Source organism: Amblyomma americanum, chromosome 4, assembly GCF_052857255.1.
Source record: "Amblyomma americanum isolate KBUSLIRL-KWMA chromosome 4, ASM5285725v1, whole genome shotgun sequence".
Lineage (NCBI taxonomy): Eukaryota > Metazoa > Arthropoda > Arachnida > Ixodida > Ixodidae > Amblyomma > Amblyomma americanum.
This window is the reverse complement of record NC_135500.1, coordinates 134,659,749-134,673,492: the sequence shown is the minus strand read 5'-3', so window position 1 is coordinate 134,673,492 and position 13,744 is coordinate 134,659,749. Positions and strand designations below refer to the sequence as shown.

General features: G+C 44.1%; 1 protein-coding gene across 2 annotated transcripts in view; it reads left to right on the top strand.

Moving 5' to 3' along the window:
• Positions 1–13,744, top strand: part of Tfb1 (transcription factor B1) — a 56,175-nt gene that overhangs the window by 23,066 nt on the left and 19,365 nt on the right. For both annotated transcript variants that reach the window (XM_077661729.1, XM_077661728.1), the window contains exons 5-7: positions 6,702–6,851; positions 9,125–9,204; positions 9,362–9,526. In XM_077661729.1, the coding sequence (XP_077517855.1) occupies positions 6,702–6,851; positions 9,125–9,204; positions 9,362–9,526 (395 nt within the window). The remainder of the gene's footprint in view (positions 1–6,701; positions 6,852–9,124; positions 9,205–9,361; positions 9,527–13,744) is intronic.

Sequence of the window (13,744 nt, the reverse complement as noted above, 5' to 3'; positions counted from 1 at the left end):
TAGTTAATTAAAGCAAAAAATGTCCGAAAAGTGGGCGGGGCCGGGGCAAAAGTGGTGCCAAATTTGAAAACACCAGAAGTGGGCAGAGCTAAAGCATGGTGCCAAATTTGAAAAACCGGAATTATGGACGGAGCGAAGCATGGTGCCAAATTTGAAAATTGAGCGGGGCGCCAAGTTTGAAAACTCAAAATGGGCAGTGATGTAACTTCATTAATTTAGGCAAAGAGGGGCGAGGAGGCGTCAATGCTTACACATTCCTCCAATGCGGGTGCCACAGTGATCTCATCCATGTACAAGGTGCATCCGGAGAGTAAATATGCCAAGGCCAGCATGGCTGCGCAAAATTTTGATATTACAAAACTTGCTCACAAATAATCACATTCAATTTCTTAATCTTTTCACATACATTCCAGCTTTAACCAAAAGCTTGTACAGCCTGGGAGCCAACTTTTTGACGCTGTGGTCATAGAAATCTTCTTCCTGCTGTGTAAGCCACTTCGTGACGTTCTGTGTCAATTTGTTATTTGCAAACCATTTCCTAGTGAGATGTTTCTTTAGGTGAAGAAGATATTTTTTCAGATGAAGAAACAACTGAAACATCACTTTGCGCCAGGCCCAGGCTATATGGGGGGGGGTGCTAAACTTCCAACTTGAATTTTGCCTGAAGTGAGGTAGTGGTGTGCATAGTGTGGACTCAAGCGTTGATGTGAAGCAGGTGTAGGCCCTTGTCGGCAGTTCCCTCTGTTTGTTTTGAAGGGACTGCTGTAGTCTCTACAAGGATTCATAGTTTGCAGTAGCATTGCTTGCGCCTGGAGGCATGTAGTTAATGAGCAGAATGCCACATCTGTCTAGGAAAACTGTGGCCATCAATTAGCTGCTTGAAATGGAAGTCTCTGCTTTATGTTGTTTCACGGGCACATGTATGGCTCCATTGCAATGATTGTTTTTTTCTGGAGAACTTCTGTTTCATCCTTGGTCACTATCGAGTCCAGGAATTGGTCTCCGTCTAGTGCGTAGTGTGTGAGAAAATTTGGTGCATAACCCATCCTTTTGTTTTGTGCTCTTTGGTCAGCATCTTGGGCATCCACCTTGCGCACAACTTCTCGTACCCTAATTCTTCAGTTGCAGCTTCACGAATCATGGTCTTCGACTTCAGAAGCAAGTTCATGCAATTCTCTTATCATCGCATGCCTATTTGATTGCATTTCATGTCTCATTTTGCAAAGATCATCAGTGACAACAGATGGCCTACAGCTCTTTTTTTCATGATGAGCTTTCATCCTGCCTTCCAAAATTTCACAGCACCACTTCTCCATAGTCTGTCGATCATAACATCGCCGAAAACAGCACATTCCTCTCTGCGAACGCCCGCTGGTGGTTTGCCTCTTGCATGCAGAATGCTTATTGTGGATCACACCTCACATTTGGCTGAAGTCTGGATCAGCACAGACATTTCCAAAAGGTGCTACTCAGTCAGGCGCTGACGGAGCACTGCAAACCGAAGGGAAGAGGGCAGCATATGTTTAAGTTCTATGACAGGCTTGCCACCTCCCAACTAGTTATATGACTTTGCGGCTCTCATACAGTGTATTCATACTTTCTGCACATGACTCATTCTTAGTTTGCGAATTGCTGCTGCTCATATATATATATGGATAAAAAAATTCTATCAGCGAATCAGTGAATCGCAGATTATTTAGGTATTCTCCATTTACTCTTATTCCCAACTGTTCCCAATTCATGCCTCAGAATACCTTCTGTAAACAGGCGGTGAACAGCATTGGCGAGATCGTGTCTCCTTGCCTGACGCCCTTCCTTATTGGAATTTTATTGCTGACTTTATGGGGAGGACTTTAGTAGCTGTGCAGTTGCTATATATATCTTCCAGTATTTTGACATAAGGCTCTTCTACCCCCTGATTACACAATGCCTGTATGACTGCTGAGGTTTCCACTGAGTCGAATGCTTTCTCGTAATCAATGAAGGCTATATATAGAGGTTGGTTGTATTCTGCGCATTTCTCTATCACCTGATTGATAGTGTGATTATGATCTAGAGTGAAATATCCTTTACGAAAGCTTGCCTGATCATTTGGTTGATTAAAGTCTAAGGTTGCCCTGACTTTATTAATTACCTTAGTAAATACTTAGTAGGCAACAAATAGTAAGCTGATCGGTCTGTAATTTTTCAAGGCCTTGGCATCTCCCTTCTTATGAATTAAGATAATGTTTGCATTCTTTCAGGCTTCTGGTACAGTCGAGGTCATGAGGCATTGCGTATACAGGGTGGCTAGTTTTTCTAGCACGATGTCACCTCCATCCTTCAACAGATCTGCTGTTACCTGATCCTCCCTAGCTGCCTTTCCCCTTGCCGCTGATGACATTGCCTGATGACATTCGCTGATGACATTGCCTTGCTGTGTCACTCAGGAAGTGAACTGCAAATCATGATCAATGAGTTAGACAGGCAGAGCAGAACGCTGGGTCTAAAAATTAACATGCAAAAAACCAAGGTAATGTTCAACAGTCTAGCAAGGGAACAGCAGTTCACAATTGGCAGCGAGAGCCTGGAAGTTGTAAAGGAATACGTCTACTTAGGGCAGGTAGTGACAGCTGATCCGGATCAAGAGAGGGAAATAACTAGAAGGATAAGAATGGGGTGGAGTGCATATGGCAGGTTCTCTCAGATCATGAGTGGTAGTTTACCAATTTCCCTCAAGAGAAAAGTTTACAGCAGCTGTATCTTACCGGTACTCACCTACGGGGCAGAAACGTGGAGGCTAACGAAAAGAGTTCAGCTTAAGTTAAGGACAACGCAGCGATCCATGAAAAGAAAAATGATAGGTGTAACGTTAAGAGACCAAAGGCGGGCAGAATGGGTGAGAGAAAAAACGCGGGTTAATGACATCCTAGTCGAAGTCAGGAGGAAGAAATGGGCTTGGGCAGGGCATATAATGCGAAGGCAAGATATCCGCTAGTCCTTAAGGGGAACGGAGTGGATTCCAAGAGAAAGTAAGCGTAGCAGGAGGCGGCAGAAGATTAGGTGGGCGGATGAGATTAAGAAGTTTGCAGGCAAAGGGCGGATGCAGCTGGCAAAGGACAGGGTTAATTGGAGAGACATGGGAGAGGCCTTTGCCCTGCAGTGGGTGTAGTAAGGCTGCTGATGCTGATGATGATGATGAAAAAAATTATAAGGACGATCGAGATACTCCCTAATGCGAAATTTGAGCACAGCTTTGTAGGTGTTTTGATTTTTTTATATATTGAGGTAAAGAATTTGGGAGATATATGTACGTATGTACAGTTACAAAGCATTCTTTATTTTCTACAGACACTCTTTCTTCAGGTGACACTCCTCTCCCAATATGATTGTCATGAAGGTGGCTTTGTGGTTGTAGAAATGGATGGGGATATGTTCAGCCTGCTGCAACAATGCATGGTTCATAAGCATACGGTTTATACTATATGAAGGCAACGTTGTGAGTTGCGGGGCTGACGTGGAATGCATTTTTAGCAAGTTCCCTGCAGCGAGATTTCTTCAAAGTTCTTGGGAAAAAACTAGGGGGGGGGGGGGGGGTGCACTTAAGCTTCACTGAAGGGTATGACGCGGCAGCATGAATGGGTTAATGCCCATATATGTGGAATTGATCATTCTTGACTTCACGCTCATAGGCCGCTTGGAGTCCTCATACCACTCCTGGCGCATTGTTGCAGTGCTAAAGCGATGTGCCTCTGCCCTGCAATGGAAGGGGCTCTAATACTCTAGAATGCGTAATTAATAATATGAATAAATAACCTTAAATATTATTTGATTAGAATGTGATACATATAATGAGCACTGACTTCTGCAACAGTGCTTGGCTACTAATAATATTGCCGCGAACATTTGCAGTGTTTGTTCATTTTTCAAATCTGCCGCCACACAACTTTATCGCTTTGTTTGCGACGCAAGACGCAACTAGATTTATCTCGTTTGATCGCAGCCAGGCAGAGCTGATTCCACGTTGTTCCGGAATGTTCTAGTAACTTTGCACGCTTTATCTCGAAAGTTCGCTATCAGCTTTAAATTGAGCACGGCCGACAGCGGCGGGCATTCTGTTCGACGACCGCCGAGCACACTTGTCGCTTCGCCGCCGCCGAGTGATTCAGTCCATTTTGGGTGCAAGTCAGCCCAATAAACAGTTTTTTTAGAAGACCCTTTTGTCCGTCTTCATCGCTGCTTCGACTGCAGTCACCACTACGTGACAATATGTAGTTCGTTTCATCTGTGTGCAACTCTCTGTGCCTTTTTGAAGCTTCCTCTTAAGTTATACATGGCAAAACTGGTTTGTGTGCATTGAAAGTGTGCATCAGCTCTTGGAAAAACTCGATTAACAGCAGCTAAAGAGTAACTTCATGGCTGATTGGTGCCACCAAGACAATTCTCTCCATTACTGGATCGGGAATTGTTCATTCCGAAGAGGCCTTAGGTCATGTTCGCTTATAGGGTGCTGACAGGAAACAGTAGTGCCATTATGCAAACAAGGGATGCCAACAAGGGGTCTAGAGCTGAACGCTCAATTAGAAAGACCTTGATATGCCATCTATCTGCAGAGTATAGCTGATTTTAGGTTGCTAAGTGAATTTGATAGATGCTGCTTAGTGTATCTGACACTTCACTGACACACCTGTTGCTGTGATGGAAAATATTGAAGGCTTTGGTAATATTTTATTTATTAAATTATGGAGCTTGAGAAAAGCTGGATAAAAAAATTATTGTCTAGTGTCTGCTGTAGGTGTATTTTGCCTTGTTTGTTATAGCTGCATTGTGAATGCAACACTTTCGTTGAACAGTATAAAGTTCGTATACCCCTACTTTGTGGCACTCTGCAGAGAATGTGTTTGTGTGTCGAATTTTCTGATCCAGGCATCCTAGACATCTTGAAGGCCAAAATGAGAAATTATTGAAACCTAGTATATGTTCTTCCTTGACATTGCCCATCAGCTGCGAGTTGCTTTCGATAACCATGAAGTTGGCACTCTTCTCTGTGCTTAACAGATGTGTCTGTGAATGGCGCAGTTGCTCTCTTGTGATTGCATCTTGAGTATTAGCTTACACCGGTGATTTAACATTCGTCTTGTTGGGTTTTAGGAAGGCGCGTGTTCTCGGGTTTTTTCCCAAGGAGGGTTAGTTGAGGGTTATCACTTGGTCGGTGTCTTTTTTTTCCTGTGTCTATATTTGCATTCGTCTCTCGTGCCAAGTGCTTGTTTGCATAACGCTGGCGCGGAAATCCAGTAGTCTGGGCGGTCTCGCTTTGACCGCCGGCAGAAGACGTGATCGTCTCCGCCGCGGTGATAACACAGGGCTGGCCAGCTCTTTTTGCGCACCGTGCATCAATTTTCTTCAAGGACACTACTCGCTGATCCTCGGAAGTTCGGAACCGGTTGCGCGTTGATCATAGCATGACTACTTACAAGCACGCTTGGGTAGACACGGGTGGTCGTTATAAAGCACTGGAGGGGAGCCTCGAAGCGTGCGCGTGCGTCGCCACCGCCGTTATCTCCGTTGACAAACACGGTGTCGATTGCAAGGCGCGCGCCCCCGAGTCCCCGGTGCCTGAGACGGCGATGGTGAGGGATCCGTGTGAGGCTGTTTCCGCTGTTTATACTGCTAGTCGCAATATGGGAAGAGTGCTGTCACGGCGATGGACGGTCGCTGTCGCGTTTGAAGCCCCGCCAAGCGAGCGCGAGCATAATTTTGCGTGGGAACACGTTCCGCGTGAAAGCGTATATGAGCTTCGAGCGCCGGCATCGATCTCGCTTATTTCCGGTCGCCGGTGTAAACATTCGATAGGTATCGAACGGCGCGCCTCTCCTGAGGAGCTCCGTCTGCTCTTCCGCGAGTGGTGTTCGTGCGCGGAGGCTGGAATCCGTGCGCGGAGGCTGGAATCAAACGATATAGAGCCGCATTGGTGGCGCGGCGTCCTTGGGGGCGGGGGGACCTTCGCGCGTGTCTGGTCACGTGAAGGTTGCTTACGCGGAGCGGAGAGGAGGAGGGTGTCTTGATGGGGGAGAGAGAGAGAGAGCGCGCCCGCACGCCCGCACGCACAGCGAGACTGCAAGAAGGCGAGCGGAGCCGACGGCGCGCTCGAGTGCGCTGGTTTAGAGTGCTTTGCGTTGGTACCGGTATCATGACGTTAACGTGAGCTGCGCCATTTTGCGCAGTGCGGTTAGCGGGCGCGCCAGATGGTAAGCTATTGCCCGTTGCGACACCTTTCGGATACGTGCAGGCACTTATTTCATGTGGGAGCCTGCGTGTGGAAAACTTTATGCACTGATCTGCAAGGGTGTCTGGCTGTTTCCAGACGACCTTTAAATTCGACGCATCATAGTCCGCTCGTGCCGTTGCAAATTAGTTATCGATTGGGGTTTTGGTTTAAATTTGGAAATGTCACATCCTTTCAAACTATATATGTATACACTAAGTTAGGAAAAATCTGTTAGCATTTATCTTCATTTTAAATGTTTTCATGCTAATTATTTTCAGAAGTATTCACAGCACATGAATCATCGTCTTGGAGTTTTAAAGTAAGGGGATCTACCAACTGTGCATGCCTGATCAGTGAGCGTTTGTCATTTTGTCACTAGGATTGCTGTTGTTGGGTGAGCGATTGTTTTCGTGATCCTTGCTGCTGGTGTCTGAATAGTTGGTTTGCATTTCAGTCAAGCGGAAGCACCTGGAAAATGTGCCAGAGCGCATGACTGAGTCTGAATTTTGGACACGGTTCTTCCAGTCCCACTATTTCCACCGTGACAGGCTTCACACAGGCACACGGGACCTGTTTTCGGACTGTGCCCGGAGTGACGATAAAGGTAGGTTGTGTTAGCTACATTTTGTGAAGGGGATTGCAAGCTCCAACGTGAAGCGTCTGTTCTTTAACTGATTACATTACATTGCAAGGATGTCAGACAGGAACGTAAATGCCAAGTACCTGTGGCAACTGATTGCACACTTTTCAGCACATTTCTCGACTAGGAACGATGGCAGTTTTGCATTGATTTAGTTGTGTTTTGTAAATTTATTGTGAAGAGAGTTGTTTATTGCTTTGAGTGGGATTTTTTAGCGGTGCATGATTGATAGAGTGCAGAAAACTAGAAATGTGAAGACAACCAAAAATGAGTCTCTGGTGGTATTGCCACAGGTAACCAGCACAATTGCAGCACATGGATTTGTGCTTTGACGTTCCATATTATGACTTCAATTGAATTGCTACGGTGTGAAATAGGAGTGCATTGAATCTGCTGCGTCTTTCTCGGCTAAAATGGTTTTCATGCTGAACAACCAGGTAGGTGACTTTGAACAGGCAAACTAGAAAAAAAAAAATGTTCAGAACTTCAGTTTATGGTCTTTTTAAAAGGTTCATAACCCACTCTGCAGTCTCATATTTTTGAGGTTTTATCTGCCATCTTAGCCTTGTTAGCATATTAGAAGTTGCCAGGGCATGGCCATATGAAGGGCACAAGGCCTTGACTCTGGTTTGCATTGCACACGAAGTGTTGTTTCTGTCTCTGAATCTTTGTCAGAATATGTTTACGGTGTGCTCATAAGCATATTTTCTTCCTGTTTGGATGGACAATTAGGTATGCTGCTGTATAAGCTTATAGCATTGACGCCTGTTATACAACAGGCCTACATGTTAATAGTAATGACGTGAAAAAATGATGAGGGTATAAAAAAAAATCAAACTCTCGTGGAGGTGTTTCAAGGGCCTTGTAATTGTGGTTGAGTCTCTCTGCTTTTATTTATTCATACTGTCAGCCTGAGCCAAGAGAGGAGTTGCAGGATGTATACAGTGAAAGTCATTACTCATTTGAAGAAGGAGAAAAAAAACATTAATGAAGCTATGCAATCCTCTGGTGCTTGCAATACGTATTATACACACACAGAATGCACGATACAAACTGCAAGCAAATAACTATATATGCTTTTAATGAGCAAAGAACAGAAACAAGTCATCATTCAACAAGTTAATGGGATAACTAGTGTTTGTAACAGCGTGCTAGGAATTTATCATACCGTTAACAAGTACTCAGTCAAAGCATTTTAAAATGGTACAGGTTCTGTGAGGACGACAATTTCATTTGGCAGCTTATTCCATTCGTCTATAGATTGAACTGAGAAAGAATACTTGAAGCAATCGGTTCTGTACTTTAACGGTTTGATGTGTTTTGTGTGTTTTATTCGTGACTGAGAAATAACGTCTGGTGTAATGTGTCTCAGTATATCAGTGTGATAGTAACCAGCCAGAATTTGAAAAAAGAAAACCAGTCTACTCTATTTCATTCTTCAATTCAGTATAACGAGCCCGGCTTTTTTCCTCAGTTCTATGACAGACTGTGTTCTAGTGTAGTCACTGTAGACAAATCTAAGCGCAGCTTAATACCGTGTGCACCAGTTTTACCATGCTAAGCCTGCTTACTGCTTCTGGGGGCCATGATGCTCATTGTATTGTTCTTGGTTCACTGTTGTGATTGAGTGTGTGCCTTGGAACAAAGAAAGAGCCTGACAGCAGTATGCCAGCATCTTTGCCGGGTGTGCTACTTTTTTTTGCACCTGAACTCTGGACCACATTCCAGGAGGTTGCTGTTGAATAAATTCAGAAGATAATTGACTATTTACATTGCTCACTTTTTTTGATTGAAGGCAATAGGTTTTCTCGTGAAATTTCTGTGATTTTGAAGTTGCCAGATGCGTTTATAATGCACGAAATACTGAAGTTGAAATGCTGCCTGGGTGAACAGTGAAACAAGCCCTATTGTCATCTTTTTTTGTTTTTATTTCTTGTCATGTCAGACTTACTAGGTGGGAGTTTCGAAAATAAAAAGGCGGGAGCGTTAAACCAGTTGCTTGTCACGCCGATTATATTTGTGCTTTTAAAAGATGTCTTAACTATCTTGTAGGTGCCAACAACTCTGTGCACAGTCAGCCAGGATATCAGAATATCATTCTAATGATATTCACGAAATTAAGAAATTGGCTTTTTGGATAATATTATGGCATGTCCAGTTTGCGTAGTGGACATGTTACTATGGCTGCATTACTGATAGTTTTCTTCCTGTATTTTTTTCATACATCGCCACTCTAGACATACAAGAAGCTATTGCAAGAGGGTTCCGGGATCCCTTTGTTGACATCTCATCTTTCCAGGATATTGACACATTCAATGTAAGTTTGTGTTTTTCGTCTTTTCTGTACTTCATGGAGGCATGTGTAAAACCATGTAAACGCCACCTGAGCTGTTGTGGCGGCGATTATTTGCTGGTACATAGTGCGGCATGTGCACTACTGAGCTTCGGTTCTTCAAACCGCTCTTGTTTGCCAGGAACGAGACCTGCCCGGATCAGTGGCATCTGCAGGAAATGTGGCGAATCACTCCATGATTCGTAGATTCAACCATCACTCCATGATGGTCCTCAGGGCATGTGGGGAGGACAAGGATTCTCCTGCACCATCTGCACAGGAAGAGAACCCCATTGCTGCTAAGCACGTAAGTGAATGTGCATTGTCATTTTTTTCTGCAGTAAATGAACATGCGCATGTCTTTGTTTGGCCAAGTGTAGCATGATCTCAACTCTGATACAAGGAACATTTGATTGCCCGCCCTGAGCAGGAAAATAAGCAGTGCATAAAAGTAACCTGAGGAATTGGGACCAAATGCACTGAAGGTTGCATAAAGTTTGCAAATCAAAGTAGCTCGAAAATTGACATTCCTATGCCTTGCTTTCATTATCATCACTGCCATGTTGTTGTTGTCGTCACAACCAAAGATTTCCTCGTCATCAATTTCCTCCAAGGGGTTGTCCTCACCTCCATCAGGTGCATCAGAAATTTGGGTGTTCTTAAGGGGCCGACAGCCAAGTTTTAAGGACTTAATTTTTTTCGGCGCAGTGGAAAACTTAGTCTCCAAGGTTGCCCATTCCGCACCAATTTTGCGAGTGTTGCAGAAGATTTTTGTCCAGAATTTTTCTATCAGTGGATGTACAGTCTTGGTCAGAAGTCTTCAGGCCAAAGGCTTTTCTTTTTACCTCCATTATGGACCCATGACAGGCACCATTGAAGACCACAGGGCCTTGAAATCCTTGGAGAAGGTTTCCCCCCGTGGTAGAGAAGCTTGCTGCTTGACCTGTTCTTTGAATGCTCCACTACCGATGGAATTAAAAAAACATTCATGTCACTATAAGTGAACGCTGTGGCCTAAAGACTTTTGTTGGGGGGTGCACCTGTTTTTATGTGTAACCCGATGCTGTATAGCATGACTAGAGAACGGGATGGTGGTTGCATGTCCAGCAGAAGTGGTGAATATTGTGGCGCAATCTAGTAGTAACTAGGGGTGTGCGAGTATTCGAAATTTCGAATACGAATCGAATATGTCTGATATTAGATGCGTATTATTATTCGAGAATTTCCGAATATTCGAAAATTCCCAAATACTCGCCAGCGATCGTATACTGCGCAGACTTTCATAAATTCGAGCGTGGCAAAACCGCAATATCTGGGCAAATTAGCCGATGATCGAGTTAAGAATTCCATACATAGGTCCTAGTCCCTTCCTTCTTCGTCATTTACCACGCGGACCGATCGCATTCCGACGCCGCTAGGCTTGACCTCGTGTAAGAAATTCCGCAAGTGGGCTTTCCCACATATCACACGTGCTGCGAACAAGATGGCCGACGGCCCGCTTCGAACAATCGCAACGCGAAATCGCGCTTTTTTTTAAATCCTTCCGTAATGCGTTACATATTTAATGCCCGCATCCGAAGAATGCGTCCTGTCGCCTTAATAACTCCCCGAGCGTGACCTCCGCCGTCCAGTTTTGTAAACTACGCTATGCGGGAAAGCCTACTTGCGGAATGTCGCGGGAGCCTCCTGAAGGGGCGCGTCGAGTTGTCACAATAGGGTCAGTGATCCTGTTAAAATCTCACCTATTGCGTGGTGCATTGTAACCCGCGCACCTCTTTAATGGGCGTAGCGGCAGGCGTGACAACGATCGGAAGGCCTCTCTCGTTAGGTAAAAATAATAGCCTGGCCGCGTAGTTTCGGTTTCTGAGCTTCGCCGCTGCTCCGCGGCAACCGCACCTGTCGGGCCGCGCATTCGCCGGTAGGCCAATCACAGCTCCGCGCGGCTTTTGGACGCCGACTGGCGCGTCCCATGGTATTTCTTTTCCCATTTTAGGAACCATCTCGCCGTTCCGATGCCAGTGTGTTGTTCTTCCAGCACTCCAAAACGGGTGGCTCATCACGGGCTTACAGGTGTTAGCGCGATAGAGCCGCCCAATAAGGCCTTACTGCATCTTCGCATTTTCGGCAGGTTTTTTTTTTCCAGGGAAAGGGGGTAATTTTATAAACTGGGGCTTTCGGATGAACTGGGTATTTCTTCCGGTCCCTTGAACTTCGAATGAATGAGGTTTCACTAGTCACCATGTAATTTTTTGTTGCCAGTCTTGTTATTTTATGGATTTTGTTTTGCATGACCTCATTATAGTTTGGTGGATGCTGTTACGCTGTCTAATCAAGTAGTATACATTTCTGTGCACATCGTGGTTTTTTTATACGGTACTGAGGCAGTCTAGTTTTGTTTAATTTAGTTGCAAAGACCATACACTATATTGAAAAAAAAAAAAAATAAGGGCAACAATGTTTGCTTGCTCATCGTATTGTGAAATTTTTTTTGTACTGAACAGATATTCGATATTCAATTCGATATTCGAAGCCATTTTTTCTTCATATTTCGTATTCGATTATTTCAATATTCACACACCCCTAGTAGTAACAAAAGCTCAAATCACTTCATCAACAATATGAAGGGAGCACTGGTTTTCATTGAAAGGTTTTACCATGGAATGCCATTTTAGCTTATTGTATGCAATTTTAATTGCCAAATTAAAGTTCTTAATCCTTGTTTCTTCAGTATTACAGTTCAAGATCCTTACAATATAAGGGAAGAGCTTTTCATTTCCAACATAATCTCATAACACGTTTTGGTCAAATGTTGGTCCCTTTAGACAAACAGGTTTGGGTAATCCATACCAGGCAGCTGGAACCCCCCTTGATGAGGGTGGGTGCATTTGGATATTACACTTTTTGAGCAGGTGATAAGGTAGAACCGCGCCTTATCCATTTGCAGTAAAAATTTTGCGCATGAATTTTGAGTTGTTTATTGAAACTAAAGTTCAAGGCCTGAAAAATTGGCACCGTGCCAAGTGGCATTTCGACCAGATGCGTGCTGTCATGCTGCAGCTTCTCTTTATCACTAAACATAAGGTGGTTTTGGAAAGAATCCAGTGCCAATATTGATTTCGTATGCAGAAAAGTGCCCTGTTTTTGATCCCAAATAGTGTGACTCTAATCTGAAATGAGATCCGAGGCCCCCTCAACACTTTTCATGATGCTGAATGACAGCACCTCTTGAGAACATTTTTTTTGGGTTGGTCTTCTGGTGAAGAGTGATGAATGGAAGAATATTGTGGCCACCATCCAAACATGCCAACATGACTGTTGCGAGGGTTTTTTCGCTCCTAGTACTCGTGATGCAAACTATGTTATCACAAGACTCGTGAAATATCTTTGCCATGGGCATGTCTTGGCATTAGGTGTCTGGAAAGCATCGTCAATGTTGCCAAGTGGCTTGGCGGTCGAACAGCAGAAATTGACAGAGTAGCGCTGAAGCTATTGCAGTTTTGATTCATAGTTCATGCAGGGATAGATTTATTGGTCAGTTTTGGACGGGGTTGTTCCATTTAAACTATGTGGTTCTTGGAATTTATTAAAAAAAAATGGAGTTCATCATGATTTACAATGTAAAGTGTCTAGCTTGGGCCCCCTCTGCATAACCGCTATAAATCCTCCCCCTGAACCCATGGGTAACTTTTGAAGAGTTGGTGTACTATAACATCAAAGGAAAAAAACCGGTCCTTCGCATGGACTTTTGTACCTTGCTGCGTGATGCCTTGATTTTGCTAGAGCTAGACTCATGTCTCTAGCAGGTCGGAGTGCTTTGCACTGCAGGATTTCTATGCTCCTGCCCAGAAGCAGGGATTATGTAAATTGTAATGTTATGCTGCGACTATGGGAAACAATGTTTTTGGGTCCCTCGAAAGCAGTTTCGCAGTTTGTCGCAATTGAACAATGCCTTATACCGCTTCATTCACATTTTGTTGATTTGTTAAGTCCAGATGTCTTTCTGCGTAAGTTACTGATTTTATTGACCAGTAGACTTGCTCTCTGTTTGTAAACAGTGATGTAACAGGCATGAGACCATGCCATGGACCTCTGAAAATTGAAACCATGTAGTAAGAGTCTGGCACAAAAGAGATATTTAGCAGCACAGTGCCACTGCCATCACCATTGGGCCAGGTAGGGAAATTTGGGAGCTGCCAGGAGCTCCTGCCACTTGGATTATGGAATCGGTTTGGGGTTGGTGAAATGTGTCTATTCTTTTTAGACATTGTGGTAGTTATATGATTCGCCTTCCTCACGAGCTGGAAACTACCAAGTGCGTACTTCCATGATTCTCCGACTGTGCAACTGTTCAGCTTTTCATACTTCATGATCTTGCATAAACCCATGTGTACCAATGTTGCATGCCTCTCTTGCAGGATGTCTTTGAGAGGTTTTTGTCTCTCAAACTTCATTCCGCTCATTAAAATTTATGAAATCAAGCAATATTTTATTACATTAGGTGGTTTTAATAATCAAGCATTTGCTG